This window comes from Bufo bufo, chromosome 1 (assembly GCF_905171765.1).
Source record: "Bufo bufo chromosome 1, aBufBuf1.1, whole genome shotgun sequence".
NCBI classification, from domain to species: domain Eukaryota; kingdom Metazoa; phylum Chordata; class Amphibia; order Anura; family Bufonidae; genus Bufo; species Bufo bufo.
In genome coordinates, this window is record NC_053389.1 from 219,031,379 (window position 1) to 219,058,599 (window position 27,221).

A 27,221-nucleotide genomic window follows, 5' to 3' on the forward strand; every position below is an offset into this window, starting at 1 on the left:
AAACTCCTATTAGTAATTTATTGTTGTTTTTAGCTCCATGTATCTCTACCCACAGTGACTCTACATGTTCATTTCCCTCACTTATAGATGACACGCTGTCAGCACATAGGAGGTAACAACAAGGTGCACAAGAGTGGTAATGACACTCTCTGGGTCATTACACATCCTAAAATAATTAATACTAGACACCAATAGATTGTATTCACCTGTCCCACAGTCAGCCCCTTTCCATCCTGAAATATCTGATACCAGGGACCAATAGATTATATTCACCTGCTCCGCAATCAGCACCTTTCCATCCTGAAATAATTGATACCAGCAGGGCCTAATAGACTGTATTCACATGTCCCACAGTCAGCCCCTCTCCATCCTGAAATGTTTGATACCAGGGACCCATGGACTGTATTCACCTGTTCTACAGTCAGCCCTTCTCCATCGTGAAATGACTGATACCAGGGACTTGTAGATTGTTTTCACCTGTCCCACAGTCAGACACTCGGAAGCCTTAGGCCTCTTTCACACGGGCAAACCTGCGAGAGTAGGCATGCACGCGCATGATAAAAAACTGAATGTGGTACCCAGACCCGAACCCGGACTTCTTCAATGAAGTTCGGGTTTGGGCTAGGTGTTCTGTTGATTTTATTATTTTCCCTTTTAACATGGTTATAAGGGAAAATAATAGCATTCTTAATACAGAATGCTAACTAAAATGTCCATTGAGGAGTTAAAAAATAAAAAAAATAAACTCACCTCATCCACTTGATCTCGCAGCCGGTATCATCTTCTTTCTTCTTCCTACAGGACCTGCAAAAGGACCTTCGATGACGTCATTGCGCTCACCACGTGGTGAGCGCGGTGACGTCAGCGCAGGTCCTGCTGAATGAAGATAGAAGGACCTATCAGGAAGAAGAAAGAAGACGATCAAGTGAATGAGGTGAGTTTATTATTTTATTTTTTTAACCCCTCAATGGACATTTTAGTTAGCATTCTGTATTAAGAATGCTATTATTTTCCCTTATAACTATGTTTAGGCTAGTTTCACACTAGCGTTCAGGTGTCCGCTCGTGAGCTCCGTTTGAAGGAGCTCACGAGCGGTCCTGAACGCAGCCGCCCGGCCGCAATGCATTCTCAATGGAGGCGGATCCATTGAGAATGCATCCGCCTGCCAGCGCTCAGCCTCCGCTCCGCTCAGTGAGCGGACACCTGAACGCTGCTTGCAGCGTTCGGGTGTCCGCCTGGCCGTGCGGAGGCGAGCGGATCCGTCCAGACTTACAATGTAAGTCAATGGGGACGGATCCGCTTGAAGATGACACCATATGGCTCAATCTTCAAGCGGATCCGTTCCCCATTGACTTACAATGTAAAGTCTGAACGGATCCGCTCAGGCTACTTTCAGACTTAGAAAATTGTCTAAGTTTTAATGCAGACGGATCCGTTCTGAACGGATGCAAACGTCTGCATTATCGGAGCGGATCCGTCTGATGAAACATCAGACGGATCCGCTCCGAACGCTAGTGTGAAAGTAGCCTTAGAAGGGAAAATAATACTGTGAATTGACTTTAATGGGGTCCAGGGTTGCTCATCCCTATTTACTAACATCATCTCCTAGCAACCATGCGTGAAAATCGCAGCGCATCCGCACTTGCTTGCGTATGCTATGCGATCTTCACGCAGGCCCATTCATTTCTATGGGGCCTGCGTTGCGTCAAAAACGCTGAATATAGAACCTGTTGCGATTTTCACGCAACGCACAAGTGCTGCATTAAAAACAATGCTCATGTACACAGCCCCTTTGAAATGAATGGGTCAGGATTCAGTGCAGGAGCAATGCGTTCACGTCACGCATTGCACCCACGCGGAATACTCGCCCATGTGAAAGGGGCCTTAAAAGGAACCTCTATCACCCTGATTTTAGACCATTATCTACAATACATATACATGAGTAGTAGTGCAGATACGGAGTCCAGATCGCTATTTATTATTTCTCTGCTGCCCTCAGTTACTCTGCTGTCAGACCTCAAAGCTGCACTAATATACACAGTCCGGACTCCTGTGGTGTTTTAACATAATAAAGAGGACTCCTGTATGGATGCTTGGCAGTCCTTATAGAGAGGAAAGTGCTGGCCGGACCTGAGGCTAAAAGCCTGGGGGAAGGCCAGGCATGACTACGTTTGGAGGGAGTGATAGTGAGGGTAGGCGAGCATAGGGTTAATAGGGGGCAGGAAGGGGCGGCGTTTTAGAGGAGGGGGTTTAGGTGTTATATAGTGGTCGTTGGGGAGTGGAAAAGGTGCCATTTTGGGGAGACAGAGAATCGAGCAGCACCCTTGGGCTGCAGGATTCCGAAAAGTAACGGGGTGTTCGGGCAGGTAGGGGTTGTGTGGCTATGGAAGGGGTGGAGTTTTATTTGGCCGAGCAGGGCGGTGTTTTTGTCATGGCGGCCAAGGTAGGGCGGTGGGGGGTCCTTGGAATTAGTGGTTATGGTGGCTTTGGCGTGGTGGGGAGGGAGCCAAAGGAGGCTCTGAACTCCCCAGGGATTGGTTTATGGAGTGGCGTATGGCGGATATCTGCCCTCGTCGTTGCCCAGGGTTATCGGTTCTGCCTCTGAGCTGGCGTTTAACGGCTAGAGGTAATTTAAAAAGGAGGGGCGGGGCAGTTACCCGTCAGATTTGCGGGGCTCCAAGGACTCCCCCCGTTATTGGTAACAGGCTTTAGGTTGGGTCTAGGTTCTGGAGGCAGGCCTTCAGGTGGGAAGGCCTTGGGAACGGGGTTATTTAATATTTATGTTATTTATGTTAATAAAATGGCTGCTGTGGCCAATAAAATCCACCTTTTGTGTTGTGTCTTATTTGGAAAGGGGGTATTGGCAGGGTGAACGAGTTGACAATACGCTAGTCATGAAGGGGGAGAGGGCTGGGGGGTGGCAGTAGGAAAATAAAAAATAGTGAAAATTGTGTGTTACTGTGTAGATAATGGTCCAGAATCAGGGTGACAGATCACTTGCTGCCGTCTTCATGCAGTACGCAGCCCTGCAGGGTATGGCGAGAGTGAGGTCACGGTTACTTAGGCAAACGAGGGTTGCTCTTGGTTACTCACAGTTTGTAGGGAAACCCTGGACAGGCGTACAGCAGTGATGGAGAGGCTGGCACAGGGGTCCTCTGGGGCACTCTCTGTGTATAGGGACCAGGCCGGTGGTAGGTGAGGTGCCCTGGGTGTGGCAGGATTAATGTGCCGGTGGCAAGATCCCTTTAAGATTCGTGATGCCAGTGCCTGTAACGGTGGCAAACCGATTTATAGTAGTAAGAACTGAGGAACAGTTTGTAGTGAACCAAAACTTTCTGGAAACGGTTAACTATATACAGTTCTTTTAGGTTCAGTTCCATATGACAGATGCAGTGTCAAGCAGGCTTTTACAAATAATGGGAGGCAACAATGTTCTTGCAAGATACTCAGAGGGTTAAATACACTCACAGATCAGGCTGCACCTTTTCCTCAGAAATCCTGTGCACTATTCCTCAGAACTCCTGTCTGTCTTGATCCCAAGGCCCGTATGCCCTATTGGTGGCTTTATCCTTGGTAAAGAAACTTCCTCAGGTATATGTCTCCTTGCATTAGATAGATCCTTCTGCCCTTCAGCTCACTTGTCTGGCTGGAAACACTTCTGCTCTGTACTGTACTTGGTAGGAACTGCAGGCTTCTCAGGAGGTAACTCTTCCCCTGGTAACAACTAGAAGCCTGGGCTGTCTAGCTGCATGTCAGAAGCTCCCTTCAGCTGCTGCCTAGCTAAAGTCCATACTCACTTCTGACTCTACACACCTTTCCCTGAACAGGACCTGACTATTTATATTAGGGGTTCCCTAGCTCCCTCTAATGTTTTGGAGGAGGAATTACACCCTAGCAGGCCTGATAGTCATTTAAAGCAGGGAAAATGCACATAAATAACATGAATAAAGTGACATTATGCATCAAGATGACATGTAAGACACAATGGCCCTGTTCCACAGGAGGTGGAGAACAACGTGGCCCAATTGACCCTTGTGTAGTGCCCACAATTACCTAGTGGGACACTACATTCATGTTTCAGATATTTTATCTTCTGATATCTCGTCATCTCTATGCAGGAAATGTGAGAGTGGGAAATGTCTGGCACATTGCTGTGGTCATGTGTTGCTCCCAAAATAACCAGCAACTGAGACGTGAGAGGATGATGTCCGCCTGAGTCCAGTCCTGAAGAAGGGAGGTAATGACACAGACAACCTGTAGGTCCCCCCTTATGAATGTACAATCATCACACAACCTGTTGTATGGCCGTGTATTCCACCGGTCTGCACTACAGTCTGCTCTCCTGCTTCTGGTTGTGTACTGTTGGCTGTTAAGGCTATGTTCCAGCTTGTACTATGGTTGGCACTGGCACAGCACAGACTGTTGTGTGATGATTGATGTAAAGAAGTTTGTGAAGTATCAGGATCTCCAGGGTGACATCCCACTCTCTGTTTACATGCCTCTGCTCATTCCCTCCCTCCATGTTAGGAGTCTTCTGCACAGCCCTCTGCTTGCTGCTTGCTGTCACAGCTCGCTGTCTGCCAGTGAACGCGGCCCTGTGGGCATTCCAGCCGACACCTAACCTGTTTTACGACAATCCAGAGTCCAATGCGCAGCTGCTGGGGCTGCTCGTGGCTGTGAGTCTTGTCATCTTACATCTCAGACTGATCCTGTGACTGTCACACTGCGCAGGTGAGACCAGAAGCCTGGATTAATATGTAGCCTGGGTTCATAGGTCATGACAGTATACCAGGAGGTGTCCGCAGCTGCATCGTGCCAGGTAGTTCTGAGCAATACAAATGTCTCCTGTGCCATATGTCTCAGCAGGACAGTCCTGTACCTCATACAGTTAGGCCTCTTTCACACGAGCGTTTCAGGTGAGGGACGGATGCTTTCAGGGTGCCTTGTGGGAAACCCGCGCGAAAAGCCACGCAATTTCAGTCAGTTCTGACTGCGTTCTGTTGTTCAGTTTTTTCCACACAAGTGCAATGCGTTTTGATCGCACTTGAGAAAAAACTGAATATGATACCCAGACCCGAACCCGGACTTCTTTACTGAAGTTCATGTTTGGGTTTGGTGTTCTGCAGATTTTATTATTTTCCATTATAACATTTTGCAGGTCCTTCAAGAAGAACCAAGAAGAGGATCCCGGCTGCGCGAACAAGTGGATGAGGTGAGTTATGTTTTTATTATTTTTTAACCCTCAATTGACATTATACTTAGCATTCTGTATTAAAGAATTCTATTATTACTAAATAATAAAGTAAATGGGGTCCCGGGTCATACATCCCTCATCTCCTTAGCAACCATGCATGAAAATCGCACCGCATCTGCACTTGCTTGCGGATGCGATGCGATTTTCACGCAGCCCCATTCATTTCTATGGGGCCTGCGTTGTGTGAAAAACGCAGAATATTGAACATGTTGCGATTTTCACGCAACGCACAAGTGATGCGTGAAAAACATTGCTCATGTACACAGCCCAATTGAAATGAATGGGTCACCTCATGCACTGCACCCGCGTGGAATACTCGCCCGTCTGAAAGGGGCCTTAGTCCTGACAGCTCAGAGCTTTTATAGTAAAATTAGTAATGTCAACAAGCCAGCAGAGGGCAGCACAGAACCGTGTGAGTGGTTACTACTCTGTGGGCAAGTGGGACTGTAATGCACTATTATCTGGGCACTGCATGGCACAGCTTAACCAGGGAATGGACCAACGTCACTTATTGTTGAGGACTGCAGACCGTCAGTCACCGGACAAGCTTTAAAGGTACACTCTCGCCAGCGTCCTTTGTGAGGGAATCAATATGTGGGTGTTGGAAACGGATTTGTACATTATCGCAGTCAGTGCCCAGATAATAGTGTCTGTAAATACAGAGGCATGCTGTGCCTGGCACCACTCATTCACTGTCAATGTTACAGCCAGGTGTAAGGACATTCAGATCGTATATGTGCAACTGCATATTGTTACATTGGCATGATCCCAGTGCCCTGCACAAAGCTGGTACCTGATATCAACATCTCCCAGTATACTGTTGCATAACCATGAGCAACTGTAGAAATCCCTGAACTTTTACATCATGTCTTATACTTCAGTCAACTCCAGAGCTGCAGTCACAATTCTGCCATTGTGTCATGTCTCGTCACCTCTAGTGCTGCCGTCACAATTTTGCAGTTACATCTTGTCTTATACACCAGTTACAATTCAGCTATTTCATCATGTCTTATACTCCTTCATCATGTCTTATACCTTCAGAGCCGCAGTCACGATTCTGCTTTTGCATCATGTAGTAAATTCCTGTATATTGAGTGAGTAGCTAGTGATGGTGGAAGCGGGGCACACTACATAATAACCAAGCAGTGGCATGATTTCACTATGTTTGTCTTTCAGATTTGTGAAACTGGTGTAATCATGAATCCGCCATTCAATATCGGATTTTCAGATCACGTGATGAATTTCCACCCGGAAGAACAATTCCCACAGTTCTCTGCTCCCCCAGGTTTTCATCATGTGACACATGGACCTGAGAACATGATTCTGAATGTACCTACCCCTCCCAGTGTTTTTGCCTCCACTACTCCCAGCGTTTTTGCCCCTGCATCTCTTGAATCTGGTTCATCATGGACACAAGCGGCGGCTCCCTATGGATTCATCACTAATAACTGGATGGAGGAGCAACAGTCATGGTTTCCTCAGCCGCCAGCGCCTTATCTTTGCAGTGAGGAAACAGAGGAGGAAACTCAGACTCTGCCGATCACCATAGGCTTTAGGATTGGATTTGAAAATTATGGAGACCTGGACGATCCGACAGTCCATTACCATCACATCGACAGTGTCGGAGTGCACGTTCCAGCAGGGAGACTTGTGAGGAGCCACACACTGGACGCCAGCACTTGGCCATGGGATCGCCTGTACATGGACAGAAATGAGATGAGACACCACTCCTTATATGACTCTCACATCACGGCTCCACAGTATCATGGATACAGTAGTCAGACTCAGGTAAAGCTTAGTAGGAATTAGATTCTCGTTATTATTTTCCGTAACATTGTGGGTCATTTCTAAAGTGTCTTACACACACTGTATTGGGGGGTGGGGTTGTCATGAAACATTATGCTTGCTCTGGAGTTGTCATGGTAACAGGAACAGACTCACTGCATGGACTTCCTGTTCTGTGACCTCCACTCATAAGAACACCTTTATAAGAGTGGAGGTCACATGACAGGAAGTCCATGCTGATGTGCTACCATGGCAGCACCAGAGCAACCAGAATCCTTTCATGGCTGCAGCACTGAGAAGAGGAATCATGAGTCTCCTTATAATGTCTGAAGCCATTGAACTCTGAAACGGGAATATCTAAACTAAATTTTATACTATAGGGGAGAAGCTGCTGGCAGCTGCCACTGAGGGAACTCAATTTTTATGGATTTGTACAGCAAGTATTGACTTCAGCGAGAGCTGTAGAAATCTGTGTAGAGTGTCCCCCCAGGAGGTGGCTGCAGGTAAAATGTTAACATTAGAGGAGTTGTCTAGAATTTTTCTATTAATGGCCTACCCTCAGGATAGGTCATCAGTATCTGATTGGTGGGGGTCGCCCGCCATTGCCGATCAGGTGTTTGAGAAGTCACCGGTGCTCCTGTGAGCGCTAAGCCTTCTCCGTGCTTACCAACCACAGCGTCGTGCATTGTATAGCAGCTGTGCTTGGTATCACGTTCAACACCATTCACTTCTGTGGTAATGAGCCACACCTAGGCCATGTTACCGATGAATGTTTCATAATTTGGCCTAGGAAAAGCTGAGAGAAGGCTGCGGGTCTACTGCAAGTGCCGCTGCCTTCTCAAACCATATCGGTTGGGGTGCTGGGTGTCGGACCCCCACCGGGTTTTATACTGATGACCTATCCTGAAGAAATGTCAGGATAATGTCACGCATTATATTAGATAATTAGAATTTTTTATGAGGATTACAGTTTGTACAGTGGAAAAAAAATTACATAGTAATTACATAGTATATAAATACTAGAGATGAGCAAATTTCATATTTTGAAATTCGTTCACACTTTTTTTCGTGGTAAATGCAGAATTGCGTTATAGATTCCGTTACCACGGACCATAACGCAATTCTATGACGGAATGCATAACAGAAAGCCTTTAGAGGCATTCCGTTATTCATTCCGTCATAATAGAAGTCTATGGGCTGCAAAACGGATCCGTCCCGTTTCCGTTATGCAGGGGAGTCCTCTCCTGCATAACGGAAACGGGACAGATCCATTATGCAGGCCATAGACTTCTATTGTGACGGAATAAATAACGGAATGCCTCTAAAGGCATCCCGTTATACATTCCGTCAAAGAATTGCATTATGGTCCGTGGTAACGGAATCCATAACGCAATTCTGCATTTACCACCAAAAAATGCGTGAACGAATTTCAGAACATGAAATTCGCTCATCTCTAATAAATATGTATAAATGCTTTCATGCAGACAGTGGTTGACAGTGGTTTTTGCATTTCATTAACATATGCAGCGTTGAATGTAGACCTGCGTGGTAGTGCCGTGGCGTTCTATCAGCTTTTCCCAGGCCAGTGACGTTATGTTCATCGATCACATGGTCTAGGAGCAGCTCAGTCCCATTGAAGTGAATGGGGCTGAGCTGCTATACCAAGCACAGTGCCTTACATTGTATAGTGGCTGTGCTTGGTATTGCAGAGAGAAGGCTGTGCTCACAGGTGTGCCGGTGCCTTCTCAAACAGCTGATCGACGGGGTCCCCAGTGTTGGACCCCCATGATCAGATACTGATGACCTGTCCTGAGGATAGATCATCAGTATAAAAATCTCAGAAAACCCTTTTAACTAAATCCTGTTTCACTTTTGCGGCAGGCTGTTTCGGCAGAGAACAGCCTGCCTGAGCTGTCTGTATTTGGCTTTGCTGGACATTACCTGAATACGCCGACCTCATTGACTATAGTGGGGTCTGGCAGAGATCCAGCCGTTACCTGGGAAATATGCCGGGATTCTCCTGGACAAATACCTCTGCACACATCCGGCAATGCAGGATCCAGAAAACTTAAGCAGGCTGTTTCCCGCTGGAACATCCTTCCGGAATTCCTGACGTAAATATAAAACAGGCCTAAGTTCGCTTTCGAATGGGCATAATGTGGATGCTTTATTGCTGCCGTATTATGCACACAACACCTAAATATCCCGCAGTTCATCAGAAAATAAGTTAGAGCACCATATCTCTGGTTCTGACGAATGTCAGGAGGTTTGGGTGTAGCATCAATAAAATGGGCAGAAGAAGCATCTGCCTTACACCCAGCTGAAAATCAGTTAAAGGAGTTGTCTACTTTGTTTTTGATATTGATGACCTATCCTCAGTATAGGTCATCAATATCAGATCGGTGGGGGTCCAACTCCTGGCACCCCGCCCATTAGCTCTTTCAAGAGACTAGCGCTGCCTTCTCTTCGCTGTTTTCATGCTCATTGTCGCAACTGCAGTGGTGAGCAGGTGTAATTACATCTATCCTGTTCCATTCATCTCAATGGGATGGCTCTGTAGTATTCACTTGAATAGGAAGGAGTTATCTGGTTGAAGTGAATGGGATATTTTAGGTGTAATTACACCTGCTCACCACTACAGTCGCATCAGGTAAACAGTGAAGAGAAGGTAGCGGAATTGGGAATCGGACCCCACTGATCTGATATTGATGACCTATCCTGAAGATAGGTCATGAATATAACAAAAGAGGACAACCCCTTTAAATACAGTTTTTTTTTGTAAAACTAATTAAAAATGAACATTTATGGCAAAAGTCATTGAGCAAAAATGTCTTTCCTGACTTGCAGAAATCTTTTATATCTGTTGAAAATATATTAGATGTTCTCTTGTGATAAGACTATTACTGTAGTAGACAGCATATTTGACTGTAAAGATCAGGTATGGACAGGGTGGACGGGTTTAAAATTTATTGATATTTGTGTGTGGTGCATGTGCTTGGTATTACTTACTTGAGGTTGTGATCCAGACGCAGGTACAGTGAATTTGGAAAGTCTTCAGACCCCTTCACTTTTTTACATTTTCTTATGTTGAGGCCTTGTGCTAAAATAAAAAAAAATTCAAGTTTCCCCCATCAATCTGCATTCAATACCCTTAATAATAAGTGAAAACAGAATTTTAGAATTGTTTGCAAATTTATTAAAAAGGAAGAGCCGAAAATTTGGCATGGACATAAGTATTCAGACCATTTGCTATGACACTTAAAATTTCCCTCTGGGTTCTGACAGCTGACAATACATATCAGAGCAAAAACCAAACCATGAGGAGGAAAGAACTCCTTGTACAGCTCAGAGGAAGGTTTGTGTGGAGGTACAGATCTGGAGAAGCGTCCAAAAAATTTCTGCTTCACTGGAAGTTCCCAAGAGCATGGTGGACATCATAATTCTTAACTTGAAAAAGTTTGGAACAACCAGAACCCATCCTAGATCTGGGTTCCTCACCAAACTAAGTAATTGGGGGGAAAGGGGCTTGGTAAGAGAGGTGAAGAAGAACCCAATGGTCACTCTGGCTGAGCTCCAAAGATCCTATGTGCAAATAGAAGAGAGATCAACCATCACTGCAGCACTCCACCAATCTGTGCTATATGGCAGGCTGGCCAGAAAGAGTCTTTTCCTCAGTAAGATATGTGAACATTTACAAATAAGCACCTAAAGGACACTCAGGCTGTGAGAAACAAGATTCTCTGGTGTGATGACACCAAGACTGAACTTTTTGACCTCCATTCTAAGTGTCATTTTAGGAGAAAACCAAGCACTGCCCATCAAATTCCCAATACCATCCCTACAGTGAAGCATGGTTGTGGCAGCATCATGCTGTGGGGGTGTTTTTCAGCAGCTGGGACAGGGAGACTGGTCAGAGTTGAGGGAAAGCTGAATAGAGCAAAGTACAGAGATATTCCTAATGAAAACTTGATCCAGAGTGCTCTGGACCTCAGACTGTGCTGAAGGTTTACTTTCTAAAAACACAGTGACCCAAAGCACACAGCTAAGACAACACTGGAGTAGCTTTGGTATAACTCTACAAACGTCCTTGAGTGGTCCAGCCAGAACCCTGACTTGAGCCCAATCAAACATCTCTGGAGAGACCTGAAAATAGCTGTCCACTGATGGTCCCCATCCAACCTGACAGAGCTTGAGAGGATCTGCAGAGAAGAATGGCAGAAAATCCTGAAATCCAGGTGTGTAAACCTTGTGGCATACCCAAGAAGACTGGAGGCTGTAATCGCTGCCAAAGGTGCTTCAACTAAGGGTCTGAATACTTAAGTCAATGCAAGATTTTATTTTTTCCTTTTTCCGTAAGTAAGCAAAGATTTTTTTGAGCATGCTGTTTTCACTTTATCATTATGGGGTACTGAGTGCAGAATGATGAGGAAAAACTAAAAAAATATTTATTTTGGCTCAAGGCCGCAACTAAACAAAATGTGAAAAGGATGAAAGGGTGTTACGGATGGTGTTGCAGAACTGGAAGTCACAAATAAACATCAGACTGACTTGATCCCAAACTTAGGAACATATGGGTAAGCCCTATAACAGCCCTAGAGCTCACCCTTACTGCTCAGCCCATGCAAAGATCTCTATGATAGATAATGGCATGCCCATGTGCCTCGACTATATGACACCTGAAAACTCTACAATAGTGAGGGGACACGACCACCGGCTCCCTGCACTTAATACGGAGGGAGTCAGGGTCACCTAGAATCAAGCCAACAGAAAAACACAAGTAAAGGAAGCGACTTATCAGCAGTTGCAGCTTCTAGCAGAGAGTACAATCCAGGAAGTAGTATAAACCCCAAAGTGAGGCAGTATGGGAGGGGATATAAAGAGAGGCAATCAGTGTGAATAGATGACAGCTGGGAGAAGGAAAAGAGATGACAAAGTGAAAGCAAAACAAAAGAACATCATGCAGGAGGTACAGAAGAACATCTGTCAGAGCTTCTTAGAGATCTGGCGGTGACAAAGGGTCTGAATACTTTCTGAATGCATTGTAAATGAATTGGTCATGGCGTTAATAAATGCCCTAATTAGGCATAGAAGGTTGATTAGATAACCAAGCACTCATCTCACTCTTTTAGACCTCAAGCACACAACCGTATTTTTGGTCTGCATCCGATCTGCATTTTTTGAGGATCAGATGCAGACCCATTCATTTCAATTGAGCCACAAGAGATGCAGACAGCACCATATGCTGTCTGCATCCAGATTTCCATTCCACGGCCCCGCAAAAAAATAGAACATGTCTTATTCTTGTCCATTTTGCAGACAAGAATAGGCATTTCTAACAGAGGTCAAGACGTACTAATCCGAAATGTGGAAAGCACAGCCGGTATCCATGTTTTGCAAATTCGCGATTTGAGGATGACAAAACTGGATATCATTATGTGCAGGAGGCCTTAATGGAAAATAAAAAAGTCATAAATCAAGCATACTCTCAAGATTGAGAGAGAAGTCCATGTTAAAACTCCTCTTACAGCTCTACATAGAGAGGTGGATCTGTGCATCTCCTCCTCTCCTTGCCTCCCCCTGCTCCTCCATAGCCGGCCTTTTAGCAGCCAGAGATATAGGCCAGCCAGGTCTTGTTTTAAAGCATACTGGAATCATAGTGCTAGCCATCATACAGCCAGAGATATAGCCCTTAGAAACCAGGGCTAGAGTGAGAGCTGCAGGTATATATGATTCATCCTTAACCTGGTTGTATCTTAAGTATATATTACACCTGCAGATAATACTGAAGATCAAAGCTAATGAGCGTTTGCAGGAACGCTCATTAGCAATGATCTGGCATTGCAATACTCCTGCCAATAACCGGATGAACGAGCAAATACTCATTCATCGGGTAATTGGAATCTTTTAGCAGGTTTAAAAATTATTGTTTGCCGGCAGCAGATCGTGCTGTCTAATCACAATCTGCTGCCGGCAAATAATGATTCAGTATGGGGATGAGTGATAGCATAAGCGATTGCTCCTCCCTATACTGAGGAGGAGATTGCGGTAATAGTGCTAACGAGCAGGCGATTGCCAGGAAGGAAAACTTCCTTCCTGACAATCACGTGCAAAATATGCCGGCGTAATATAAACTTATATCTTGTCTAAATGCTTAGATTGCAAGCTGGCATATATCTCTAGTTGATGTACAGCCCTTGTCTACTCTGCAAAGACATTGTAACTTAGGGGCACATTTATTAAGACCAGTGTTTTAGATCCCTAACCCCTAATTTGGCCTCTCCATAACTTTGGTGCATCTAGCGCCAGTTCTAAATGTAAAAAAGACCCAGATGGACAGCACTCCTAGAATGTGAGCGATGGGTGCACGTCTCCTGGGGAAGTGGTAAGTTTCCCCATAAAAAAAGAAGTAATCCACGCAGAAAAAAATAAAAAAGGATGGAGACAGCATGTCCAAGAATTTGGAATTTACTCCAGATGCAATGATGCAAGCAAAGGCTCTTCACCCGAAACGTTGTATCTGGAGTAAATTCTAAATTCTGGGACGTGCTGCCTCCATTCTTTTTTATTTTTTCTGCATGGAGTGGCCTGGTTTACAAAAAATTACATTTCTGTGCAGCACATATCAGCCATTTCTTATTTCTATCTGTTTCTGGAAAAGTCATTATACATCAACAGGCTCGGGAAGGGAGAGGAGGACAGGAGTGGTGGTAATGGTAAACCCTGGCGCTCCCTTTCCTTCCCTTCGGGACACTTCCGACTTTCGGGCTCCTGCTTGGTGTTAGGTGGGGTACCCTTGGTGTAGATGAGTTTTGGTGCTAGGCCCAAATGGTGAGCTGCCACACAATACAATAAGATAGCAAGGCACGTGTTGGTGCACGGAGGTAATTTGGTGGTTCACACTGGCACTTTCAAACATGAGCACAATCACAGGTGTTTTATGCCATTTCCTCAAAGACTATGTGTATGGGATAGGTAATTTACTAGTCCCTTTTGAGTCTCTTGATTTTCAGATCTATATATCCACAGTACCCTCAACAGGGTGCAGTCTCTCCAAACCGATGACCAGTCTGTACTTTTAATATGGTAGAGGCCCTAGAGTATATCATCCCAACCAAGATGCAGAGAAGTCAATAGCCAAGGTGTAGGTGTTTCATTTCTGGGACAAATGCTCAGCATTCTCCCTTTGTAATGGCTGCCTTCAGTAGTTCTTTCCCTCAGGGGCTGGCACATATGCTGTTACATTGCTGGCTCACAGCTCGGCTCCTTGCTGCTTGTTTTTTCACAGTCTACACACAACAACCTCACTTCCCACTAGAGGAAGGGGTGGTGCCTGCCTCCACCTAGCAACTGTTACTAGGGAGCTCCCTCCCCACACAGCCTATGGAATTCCCAATGCACAAAGTACATAAGTATTAACCCCTTGCAGTGGGACACTGCAATATCTCAAGCAGGGACTGTTATCCTGCTTTACTCAGCCTCTGAATAACAGATTTCCTTGGTATTCAGTTATTCGTCAGCCTTTCTGTGCTGTGACATGGCAGATTGGCCTATTTTAGGAGTTTTGGAAAGTTATGTGACACACCCTATAGGAACTGTAATGGTGGTCATTATGGCCTTGGGAAATGCTGTTTCTATGATGTCAGATCCCACAATGCATGTGTGTAGGAGTAGCACTGTAAACGCTGTTACGCTGGTAATGTATGTCAATTATTTGATAACATTCTTGTGGAGAAAAATTATTCTTTTTCTTGCTCAGACGATTGATTGGAGAATAAAACTACAGGAGATACCAGTAAAAAAGAACCCAGAGGTCGCTGCATTCTCTGATGCTGTTTGGCGGTATGTGTTATGCTGCTCTGTATATAATGTTACTGTTCTATTATCTGATTTACCAGGCGTATTGTCAGCCTGGTGATCAAGCGGTTTCTATGCCCTCTCTCTTTCAGTATAAGGCAGAAGTACTGTGCCTATGATCAGTCCACCAACTCCGGAAGATTGTGGAGCGTGGCTGTTCCCTTCCCAGATGACATTAAGGACTCAGAAGTAGAAATTTTCTTTGTTGGTGATAGTCTCCATGATGAACTACACACCCTGCAGAGAGGTGAGGTGTTCTGTATGTGTGGCACTATACTAACACTATAAGTGGTTGGACTCTACTGACGCTGTACGCGGGGGGACTCTTCTGATGCTGTACGCGGGGGGACTCTTCTGATGCTGTACGCGGGGGTGTACTCTACTGACACTCTACACCGAGGTGGGGGGACTCTGCTGACACTATAAGTGGGGGGACTCTGCTGACGCTGTACGCGGGGGTGTACTCTACTGACACAGGTGGACTCTGCTGACTTGAAAGCAGCAAGAAGGATCCAGCACCAACGAATAAAATCCAACAGTTTATTGTCCAATTAAAATATCAATAGAGAAATCCATATTCCATAGACCATACACAAATTAAAGAGTGCCAAGATACACCCAAAGCTATTAAAAGAGCTCAGCGGTGAACTAGCAAAACCGTTAACAGATTTATTTAACCAATCACTGGTAACAGGAGTCGTCCCAAATAATTGGAAATTAGCAAATGTTGTACCCATTCACAAGAAAGGTAGTAGGGAGGAATCGGTCAACTATAGGCCAGTAAGCCTGACATCAATAGTGGGGAAATTAATGGAAACCATACTTAAGGAGAGGATTGGGGAACATCTAAAATCCCATGGATTGAAAGATGAAAAACAGCATGGGTTTACTTCAGGGAGATCATGTCAAACTAATCTTATTGATTTTTTTTATTGGGTGACTAAAATAATAGATGGCGGAGGTGCAGTAGACATCGCTTATCTAGACTTTAGTAAGGCTTTTGATACTGTCCCACACAGAAGGCTTATCAATAAATTGCAGTCTTTGTGCTTGGACTCCCATATTGTTGAATGGATTACGCAGTGGCTGAGGGACAGACAACAGAGGGTTGTAGTCAATGGAGTATATTCAGACCATGGTCTTGTTACCAGTGGGGTACCTCAGGGATCTGTTCTGGGACCATTGTTTAATATCTTTATCAGCGAAATTGCAGAAGTCCCCAATGGTAAGGTGTGTCTTTTTGCTGATGACACAAAGATTTGTAACAGGGTTGATGTTCCTGCAGGGATACACAAAATGGAAAAGGATTTAGGAAAACTAGAGGAATGGTAAAAAATCTGGCAACTAAACTTTAAAGCGAACCTTTCACCTGGATTTGACTTAATAAACTATAACCAGTACCTTATAGATTATCCTCATTGTGTTTCTATACAGTCTTGTGCCGCTTTCCTGCGATGTATATTCATGAAAAAAACCACTTATAAAGTACTCTTCTCCAGCTCCTGAAGTCACGGTAGAAGTCAAGGGGGTAGCCCTTCCCTCACTCCAGGCTGTAACTCCCCTGCCCTAACCCCGCCTCTAAGCAGTGTAATTGACACCCGGCTCAGTCGCCGGGACCGCGCTTGTACAGTCCCCGATGCCTGCCTGTCTTCTCTTCCTCACGCGCGATTCAGTTACAGGATCGCGCTTGAGTCCGATGGCGCATGCGCCACCTGTACAAGCTCGGTCCCGGCGACTGAGCCGGGTGTCACTTACACTACTTAGAGGAGGGGTTAGGGCAGGGGAGTTACAGCCCGGAGTGAGGGAAGGGCTACCCCCTTGACTTCTAGCGTGACTTCAGGAGCTGGAGAAGAGTACTTTATAAGTAGTATTTTTCATGAATATACATCGCAGGAAAGCGGCACAAGACTGTATGGAAACACAATGAGGATAATCTATAAGGTACTGGTGATAGTTTATTAAGTGAAATCCAGGTGAAAGGTTCGCTTTAAATGTTGATAAGTGCAAGATAATGCACCTGGGGCGTAAAAACCCAAGAGCAGAATATAAAATCAGTGATACAGTCCTAACCTCAGTATCTGAGGAAAGGGATTTAGGGGTCATTCAAGGATTTAACAAGGTAAAAAAATCTAATTTTATTCAATATAAATCACATGAACATTACAGGTGAGACTCAAAAGGGACAGAACATGGAGACCGGGCCCCAAAAGGGCTCTGTAATGTGGAGAATCACAATGGGGGATAATGTGACCATATACAGCAGGTAACAGACAATTAACAGAAGCTGTGAATATTGGAGTAGTTGTGGGTGCAATTACTGTCCCCTAGTGTTGAACAACTACCTAGCTCTTATTCACAGCGTCCAAGCAATGGATGCTGTAGGGTGTAATTGGACAGTGCAATACTACTCATAAAGATGGCATATAACAATAACTGTAAATCACTAGTCCCACCCTAATCCAGATACCATGTTACCTACCCATGTTGCTGCTGAAAAATGGTGACACGGTTCCCCCACTGCTTCAACCTCGACACGTGTTTCGCCACGTAGGCTTCTGTTAATTGTCTGTTACCTGCTGTATATGGTCACATTATCCCCCATTGTGATTCTCCACATTGCAGAGCCCTTTTGTGGCCCAGTCTCCATGTTCTGTCCCTTTTGAGTCTCACTTGTAATGTTCATGTGATTTATATTGAATAAAATGAGATTTTTTTTACCTTGTTAGATCCTTGCTCTTTTTTTGTACAAGTTGCAGTAGGTTCGGGAGTGAGGTTCGGTTTTGGGTTATTGTAGGCTCTAATCATTATTTCAGAAGACTTAAAGGTAGGCAGACAATTTCATAGAGCAGCAGGAAATGCTAGCAGAATGCTTGGGTGTATAGGGAGAGGAATTACCAGTAGAAAGAGGGAGTTGCTCATGCCGCTCTACAGAGCACTAGTGAGACCTCATTTGGAGTATTGTGCTCAGTACTGGAGACCATATCTCCAGAAGGATATTGATACTTTGGAGAGAGTTCAGAGAAGAGCTACTAAACTAGTACATGGATTGCAGGATAAAACTTACCAGGAAAGATTAAAGGACCTTAACATGTATAGCTTGGAAGAAAGACGAGACAGAGGGGATATGAGAGAAACTACTAAATACATAAAGAGAATCAACAAGGTAAAAGAGGAGAGAAGATTTACAAGAAGAAAAACTACTACAAGAGGACACAGTTTTAAATTAGAGGGACAAAGGTTTAACAGTAATATCAGGAAGTATTACTTTACTGAGAGAGTAGTGGATGCATGGAATAGCCTTCCTGCAGAAGTGGTAGCTGCAAATACAGTGAAGGGGTTTAAGCATGCATGGGATAGGCATAAGGCCATACTTCATATAAGATAGGGCCGGGGGCTATCCATAGTATTCAGTATATTGGGCAGACTAGATGGGCCAAATGGTTCTTATCTGCCGACACATTCTATGTTTAAGATGCATGCAGAAAAAACACATCAGTTGATGCATTTCTGACCCGAACTGAGTCCTTTCTCAAGTCCCAAACAAGGACCCAGTTCAGGTCAGAAATGTGTCAACTGAAGTGATTTTTCAGTTTGAATTTTGGCACGCTTTAATTTGTGTATGGTCTATGGAATATGGACTTCTCTATTGATATTTTAATAAACGGTTGGATTTTATTAGTTGGTGCTGGATCCTCTTTGCTGCTTTCAAGTTGGGTCTGAGACATGGAAACCGTGCCCCGGGTGGGGTAAGCTGATTCATTACTGTATTACTGTAATTGATTGCACTGTGCTGATACTGTATGCGGGTGGACTCTGCTGACACTGTATTTGTTTGGACTGTGTATATGGGCAGAGTCTGCTGATACTGTATGTGGGTGGACTCTGCTGATGCTGTATGTATGGGCACTCTGCTGACTCTATTTTGCGGGGCACTTTGCTGGCACAGCCCACACTGACCAGGAAGGTGAGGTGCTCTGCATGTGGGCCGTGTGTACACATTGGGTTTAGAGCAGCTTCCATAACTCTGCCACAAATGTTGTTTGCTAGTTCTTTCTGCTTCTGAGAAAGCTTGGTGACAACCATCCTGTCTGCATTCTGACTCCCACAGCTGGAAATTTCTGCAATATTCACTGTGCTTCTGGTGGTCTCTGTGACTGGTAGACCTGACAGCTGAGAGAAGACTGACCGTTGTAAATATTATTGCACCGTTTCTCATAATCTCTACCTTTCTGCTTATTTACAGACTCTGTACGTATCAAAGATTTAGTCGCTGAAGTTTTGCACCAGATTGAGCACCCTGCACGGCCTGTGCTGGCAACGTGTCCTCCTGCTTCTCTGTACCCTCTCCTACATGCACCGTCACATGACCTATATCCTCATCCACATGATTTGTACTCTGTGAAAACGCAGTCACTGTATCCCTCACTTCAGCTGCCTGTGCAACCGGTTACACCAGGAGAGAAGGCGGAGCCTGTGCCGGGTATCTGTTACCTGAGCATCTGTGGCCTCGATGAGTACTTACAGCCGTGAGTATCCATTGTCTTTATTTTTCTGATATTTTGACCCTGCAAATCCCTGATATGAAATGGTGCTGTTTATCTTTAAAGTGTGTTGTGGTTGGAAGGTAATAGTGTATCATTAGGAAGCAGCACTCAGTATTATGAGTTACCTGATAAAATGTAAGGAAGCAAGCAAGCAAAAGTCTCAAATGGTAACAGCCTGTATGAATCATAAATAGATTAAAGCATAACTTTTAATGTAGATATTTAACCCCTTAAGGACCCTGCCATATTTCACCTTAAGGACCCGGCCATTTTTTGCAAATCTGACATGTGTCACTTTATGTGGTGATAACGTTAAAACGCTTTTACTTATCCAGGCCATTCTGAGATTTTCTCGTCACATATTGTACTTCATGACAGTGGTAAAATTGAGTCAAAAAAATTAATTTTTATTTATATAAAAGAATTCAAAATTTACCAAAAATTGGGAACAATTAGCAAATTTGCAAGTTTCAATTTCTCTACTTCTATAATACATAGTAATACCTCCAAAAATAGTTATTACTTTACATTCCCCATATGGCTACTTCATGTTTGGATCATTTTGTGAATGTAATTTTATTTTTTGGGGACGTTAGAAGGCTTAGAAGTTTAGAAGCAAATCTTGAAATTTTTCAGAAAATTTCTAAAACCCACTTTTTCGGGACCAGTTCAGGTCTGAAGTCACTTTGTGAGGCTTACATAATAGAAACCACCCAAAAATGACCCCATTTTACAAACTACACCCCTCAAGGTATTCAAAACTGATTTTACAAACTTTGTTAAGGCCCCTTTCACACGGGCGAGTATTCCGCACGGGTGCAATGCGTGATGTGAACGCATTGCACCCGCACTGATTCCTGACCCATTCATTTCTATGGGGCTGTGCACACGAGCGGTGATTTCTTACGCATCACTTGTGCGTTGCGTGAAAATTGCAGCATGCTCCTCTTTGTGCGTTTTTCATATAACGCAGGCCCCATAGAAATGAATAGGGTTGCGTGAAAATTACAAGCATCCGCAAACAAGTGCGGATGCAGTGCGTTTTTCACGCACGGTTGCTAGGTGACGATCAGGATGGGGACCCGATCATTATTATTTCCCCTTATAACATGGTTATAAGGGAAAATAATAGCATTCTGAATACAGAATGCATAGTAAAATAGGGCTGGAGGGGTTAAAAAAAAATCAAAATAATTTAACCCGCAACCGGCATCTCTTCAGTCTTCATCTGCGAGCAATAGGACCTTTGATGACGTGACTACGCTCATCACATGATCCATCATCATGGTGGTGGATCATGTGATGGACCATGTGATGAACGCAGTGATGTCATCAAAGGTCCTATTGCTCACAGATAAAGACAGAAGAGATGCCGGCTGCGAGAACAAGTGGATTAAGGTGAGTTAAATTATTTTTTAGCATTTTTTAACCCCTCCAGCCCTATTGTACTATGCATTCTGTATTCAGAATGCTATTATTTTCCCTTATAACCATGTTATAAGGGGAAATAATACAATCTACACTACAACTAACCCAAACCTGAACTTCTGTGAAGAAGTTCGGGTCTGGGTACCACAGTCGGTTTTTTATCACGCGCATGCAAAACACATTGCACCCGCGCGATAAAAACTGAACATCGGAACACAATCGCAGTCAAAACTGACTGCGATTGCGTACCTACTCGCGCTGGTTTGCCGCAATGCACCGGGACGCATCCGGACCTAATCCGGACATGCTCGTCTGCAAGGGGCCTAACCCTTTAGGTGTTTCACAAGAATTTATAGAAAATAGAGAAAACATTTCAAAATTTCACTTTTTTTGGCAGATTTTCCATTTGAATCCATTTTTTCCAGTTACAAAGCAAGGGTTAACAGCCAAACAAAACTCAATATTTATGGCCCTGATTCTGTAGTTTACAGAAACACCCATATGTGGTCATAAACTGCTGTACGGGCACACAGCAGGGCGCAGAAGGAAAGGAATGCCATACAGTTTTTGGAAGGCAGATTTTGCTGGACTGGTTTTTGACACCATGTCCCATTTGAAGCCCCCCTGATGCACCCCTAGAGTAGAAACTCCAAAAAAGTGACCCCATTTTAGAAACTACACCCCTCAAGGTATACAAAACTGATTTTACAAACTTTGTTAACCCTTCAGGTGTTCCACCAATATTAATGGAATATAGATATGAAATGTCAGAATTTAACTTTTTTGGCAGATCCCATTTGAAGCCCCCCTGATGCACCCCTAGAGTAGAAACTCCAAAAAAGTGACCTCATTTTGGAAACTACGGGATAAGGTGGCAGTTTTGTTGGTACTATTTTAGGGTACATATGATTTTTGGTTGCTCTATATTACACTTTCTGTGAGGCAAGGTAACAAGAAATAGCTGTTTTGGCACCGTTTTTATTTTTTGTTATTTACAACATTCATCTGACAGGTTTGATCATGTGGTATTTTTATAGAGCAGGTTGTCATGGACGTGACAATACCAAATATGACAACTTTTTTTGGTTGTTTGTTTCAGTTTTACATAACAAAGCATTTAAAAATAAATAAAGATTTTTTAGTGTCTCCACATTCTGAAAGCCGTAGTTTTATTTATTTTTTGGGCGACTGTCTTGTGTAGGGGCTAATTTTTTCCGGGATGAGATGACGGTTTAATTGGTACTATTTTGTGGTGCGTCTGACTTTTTAATCGCTTGCAATTACACTTTTTGTGATGTAAGGTGACAAAAAATTGCTTTTTTTACACCGTTTTTATATATATATTTTTTTACGGTATTCACCTGAGGGGTTAGGTCATGTGATATTTTTATAGAGCAGGTTATTATGGAGGCGGGGATACCTAATATGTCAACTTTTTTTATTTATGTAAATTTTACACAATTATTTCATTTTTTAAACAAAGAGAGCTATAGTCTTTTCAGTTTTTGGGCAATTATCTTAGGTAGGGTATGATTTTTGCGGGATGAGATGAAGGTTTGATTGGCACTATTTTGGGGTGCATATGACTTTTTGATCGCTTTTATATTCTACTTTTTGTGATGTAATTTTTTTTTTTTTTTTTTTACAGTATTCACCTGAGGGGTTAGGTCATGTGATATTTTTATAGAGCAGGTTCTTACGGACATGGTGATACCTAATATGTATACTTTTTTTATTTCCTTAAGTTTTACACAATAACAGCATTTTTAAAACAAAAAAAAATATGTTTTAGTGTCTCCATATTCTGAGCCATAGTTTATTTTTTATTTTTTGGGCGATTGTCTTAGGAAGGGGCTCATTTTTTGCAGGATGAGGTGACGGTTAGATTGGTACTATTTTAACAGGCATACGCCTTTTTGATCGCTTGGTGTTTTACTTTTAGTGATGTAAGGTGTAAAAAAAATGGTTTATTTAGCACAGTTTTTATTTTTATTTTTTATGGTGTTCATCTGAGGGGTTAGGTCATGTGATATGTTTATTGAGCCGGTCTATATGGACACGGTGATACCTAATATGTCTACTCAATTTTTTTTTACTTTATTTGGGAAAAATGACTTTTTTTTTTTTTTACTTGAAACTTTTAACTTTTTTTTCACTTTATTTTTAGTCCCACTTTGGGACTTCAACTTTTGGGGGTCTGATCCCCTTTACAATGCATTCCAATTCTTCTGTATTGGAATGCATTGACTGTATGAGTAATACAGTGTGTATTAGGCCTCATGCACACGACCGTTTTTTTTTAAGGTCCGCAAAAACAGGGTCCGTAGGTCCGTGATCCGTGACCGTTTTTTCGTCCGTGGGTCTTCCTTGATTTTTGGAGGATCCACGGACATGAAAAAAAAGTCGTTTTGGTGTCCGCCTGGCCGTGCGGAGCCAAACGGATCCATTCTGAATTACAATGCAAGTCAATGGGGACGGATCCGTTTGACATTGACACAATATGGTGCAATTGCAAACGGATCCGTCCCCCATTGACTTTCAATGTAAAGTCAGGAGTGCCTATTATACCATCGGATCTGAGTTTTCTCCAATCCGATGGTATATTTTAACTTGAAGCGTCCCCATCACCATAGGAACGCCTCTATGTTAGAATATACTGTTGGATATGAGTTAGATCGTGAAACTCAGATCCGACAGTATATTCTAACACAGAGGCGTTCCCATGGTGATGAGGATACTTCAAGTTAGAATATACTAAGAACTGTGTACATGACTCCCCCCTGCTGCCTGGCAGCACCCGATCTCTTACAGGGGGCTGTGATCTGCACAGACTCCCCTCGGCCCCCCTCCCTCCCTCTATTGTATAAATTTTATTGGTGGCCAGTGTGCCCCCCCCCCCGGTCCCCCCTCCCTCCCTGTATTGTATTATTTTCATTGGTGGCACAGTGTGCGGCCCCTCCCTCCTTCTATTGTATTATTTTCATTGGTGGCACAGTGTGCGGCCTCCCCTCTCCCCCCCCTCCCCCGATCATTGGTGGCAGCGAAGAGTTCCGATCGGAGTCCCAGTTTAATCGCTGGGGCTCCGATCGGTAACCATGGCAACCAGGACGCTACTGCAGTCCTGGTTGCCATGGTTACTTAGCAATGTTAGAAGCATCATACTTACCTGCTGCGCTGTCTGTGACCGTCAGGGAGCTCCTCTTACTGGTAAGTGACAGGTCTGTGCGGCGCATTGCTTAATGATCTGTCACTTACCAGTAGGAGGAGCTCCCGGCCGGTCACAGACAGCGCAGCAGGTAAGTATGATGCTTCTAATATTGCTAAGTAACCATGGCAACCAGGACTGCAGTAGCGTCCTGGTTGCCATGGTTACCGATCGGAGCCCCAGCGATTAAACTGGGACTCCGATCGGAACTCTCCGCTGCCACCAATGATCGGGGGGGGGGAGGGGAGGCCGCACACTGTGCCACCAATGAAAATAATACAATAGAGGGAGGGAGGGGGGGCCGGGGGGGGCGCACACTGTGCCACCAATGAAAATAATACAATAGAGGGAGGGAGGGGGGGGCCGGGGGGCCTCACACTGTGCCACCAATGAAAATAATACAATAGAGGGAGGGAGGGGGGGCCGGGGGGGGCCGCACACTCTGCCACCAATGAAAATAATACAATAGAGGGAGGGAGGGGGGGCCGCACTGGCCACCAATGAAATTAAAACTGGGGAGGAAGGGGGGTCTGCCCCCTGCTGCCTGGCAGCCCCTGATCTCTTATAGGGGGCTATGATATGCACAATTAAGGGGTTAATTGTGCGGATCACAGCCCCCTGTAAGAGATCGGGTGCTGCCAGGCAGCAGGGGGCAGTCATGTACACAGTTCAAAGTATATTCTAACTAGAAGCGTCCCCATCACTATGGGAAAGCCTCTGTGTTAGAATATACTGTCGGATATGAGTTTTCACGAAGTGAAAACTCAGCTCTGAAAAAGCTTTTATGCAGATGGATCTTCGGATCCGTCTGTATGAAAGTAACCTACGGCCACGGATCACGGACGCGGATGCCAATCTTGTGTGCATCCGTGTTCTTTCACGGACCCATTGACTTGAATGGGTCCGTGAACCGTTGTCCGTCAAAAAATAGGACAGTTCATATTTTTTTGACGGACAGGAAACACGGATCACGGATGCGGCTGCAAAACGGTGCATTTTCAGATTTTTCCACGGACCCATTGAAAGTCAGCGAGTCCGCCAAAAAAAACGGAAAACGGCACAACGGCCACGGATGCACACAACGGTCGTGTGCATGAGGCCTTACTCATACAGCTTCTTGCCTGTGAGATCCAGGGGGCTGGATCTCACAGGCTCTTCACCGGAAGGCAGCCCCGATGCCTAAGGAAGGCATCGCGCTGCCTTCCATGCCATTGGGTCCCCCTCACAGCAGCACGGGGACCCGATGGCAGCGCCGATCCCCGCCCGACATCGTACGTGCCGCGGTCAGTGCTGACCGCGGCACATGAGGGGTTAATGCACCGGTATCGGAGATTTCACCGATGCCAGCGCATGCAGCAGGGGTCCAGCTATCAGTGACTGCCGGACCCCTGCTGCTCCTGCACCCGCCCGATCCCCATGAAGTACATGTACGTCATGGGTCTTTAAGTCCCGCAAAGAAATGACGCACAGATAAGAAGTTATTTGAAACAAACAAAAATAAGTTCACTTATTAATAATAACAATATGGGATCACAATATGCAATTATACACAGGTGCACGGCGGCACCGCTTGGGCACCAGTGGAAGACAACCCAGTTGTCCTACCGCATCCAGGCAATTAAGGTAGATATTCCATTGATAGGTACCTTGAGATATTGGCGAGGTAGGGAAACTTTCCTGTGCCTGTGACGCCCTAAAAGGGGGTGCTACAATAGCTCTAAGAGGCCTAATTATGAAGCACCTGCCCTGACAAGGACAACCCCATCCAGAACCTGTCACTTCAATAAATAGCCCTGACTTGCCCTAATCTCATTTCCCTACACGCATGTTTCGCAGTGAAACTGCTCCTCAGGGGAAAATGACACTGGATAGATGTTAGTATGTACAGCAAACAGGGGGCTAAAATAGGATATAAATGCCTCGTTCATGGGTCAAAAGAAGAGCTATGTTGATAAAATAGAGTCCATATATGGGGCAGTAGACACTAAGCTGATGTAGTAGTGTCCACAGAAAACAACTTAGGTGGGCTCCCAAGGATACAGCGAAGTCACGAACGAGGAAAGTAACTCCAACACTAGCTTTTCCCAAAACAAAATTTTACTAACACGTGGTAATAAACACAACCACAAATACTGAGAACATAAAATGAATTTACATACACCCAGCCCGAAGGCTGAGACCCCTGTGTTGCACAGCACGGCGCCCTCTGATAGATGCCGGAGGAAATTTTGCAGTAATTTACCTACTGGCGGACACAACTAAAACTGTCTTGCCGTACCTATTATTACCCATTATTACCCATTATTACCCTGAAGAAAACACTAACAATTGTTTGGGTGCTTAGTACGGGCTAGCCTGCGGTGCAACACAACAGTTTACAATCTTACCGTGCTCTATAGTATTCCCCCTCCCATAACTAGTCCGTTAGCACGTGCCTGAGTATAACTCCTGAGCAAAACGCTGAACTGGATTGAGTTTGTGGGGGTGTTTATCAGCTCACAAATATGCAATGTCCCTTTAAAGAGGACCTTTCACTAGAATAAAAAATCTAAACTAAATATACAGACATGGAGAGCGGCGCCCAGGGATCTCCCTGCACTTACTATTATCCCTTGGCGCCGCTCCGTTCTCCCGGTATAGGCTCTGGTATCTTCATATGTTCGGCTCCACCCAGTTGAGCTTGCCGGGGTCTCCTTCTCCCATGCTGTAGCGATGGCCAATCGCAGCACTCAGCTCATAGCCTGAGAGGTTTTTTTTTCTCTCAGGCTATGAGCTGAGTGCTGCGATTGGCCAGCGCTACAGTCTGGGAGAAAGAGACGCCGGCAGGCTCCACTGGGTGGAGCCGAACATATGAAGATACCGGAGCCTATACCGGAAGAACGGAGCGGCGCCCAGGGATAATAGTAAGTGCAGGGAGATCCCTGGGCGCCGCTCTCCATGTCTGTATACTTCGTTTAGATTTTCTATTCTAGTGAAAGGTCTGGAGTCTGAAAAGAATATACCCAAATCTTTCTCCCATTGTGAGAGGTAATTACGGTAGGTTTGGTTGTAGCGTTTCCCTCCAAAAGTTTTCTATATAGTAATGAAATGATACCTTTGCGTTGGGATGTAGATTCTAACAGTGTCTCATACCACGTGAGGGCCAAAGGTA

At 44.6% G+C, this 27,221-nt stretch overlaps 1 protein-coding gene across 5 annotated transcripts in view; it reads left to right on the forward strand.

Moving 5' to 3' along the window:
* The window catches only part of PIK3C2G (phosphatidylinositol-4-phosphate 3-kinase catalytic subunit type 2 gamma), a 145,320-nt gene that overhangs the window by 23,802 nt on the left and 94,297 nt on the right, over positions 1-27,221 (forward strand). The window contains exons 2-6 of one of the 5 annotated variants that reach the window (XM_040435314.1): positions 4,119-4,237; positions 6,431-7,042; positions 14,796-14,878; positions 14,986-15,140; positions 19,137-19,419. In XM_040435314.1, coding sequence (XP_040291248.1) covers positions 6,452-7,042; positions 14,796-14,878; positions 14,986-15,140; positions 19,137-19,419 — 1,112 coding nt within the window. In that variant the 5' untranslated portion in view covers positions 4,119-4,237; positions 6,431-6,451. The other 4 variants (XM_040435305.1, XM_040435298.1, XM_040435325.1 and 1 more) reach the window with 4 other exon arrangements.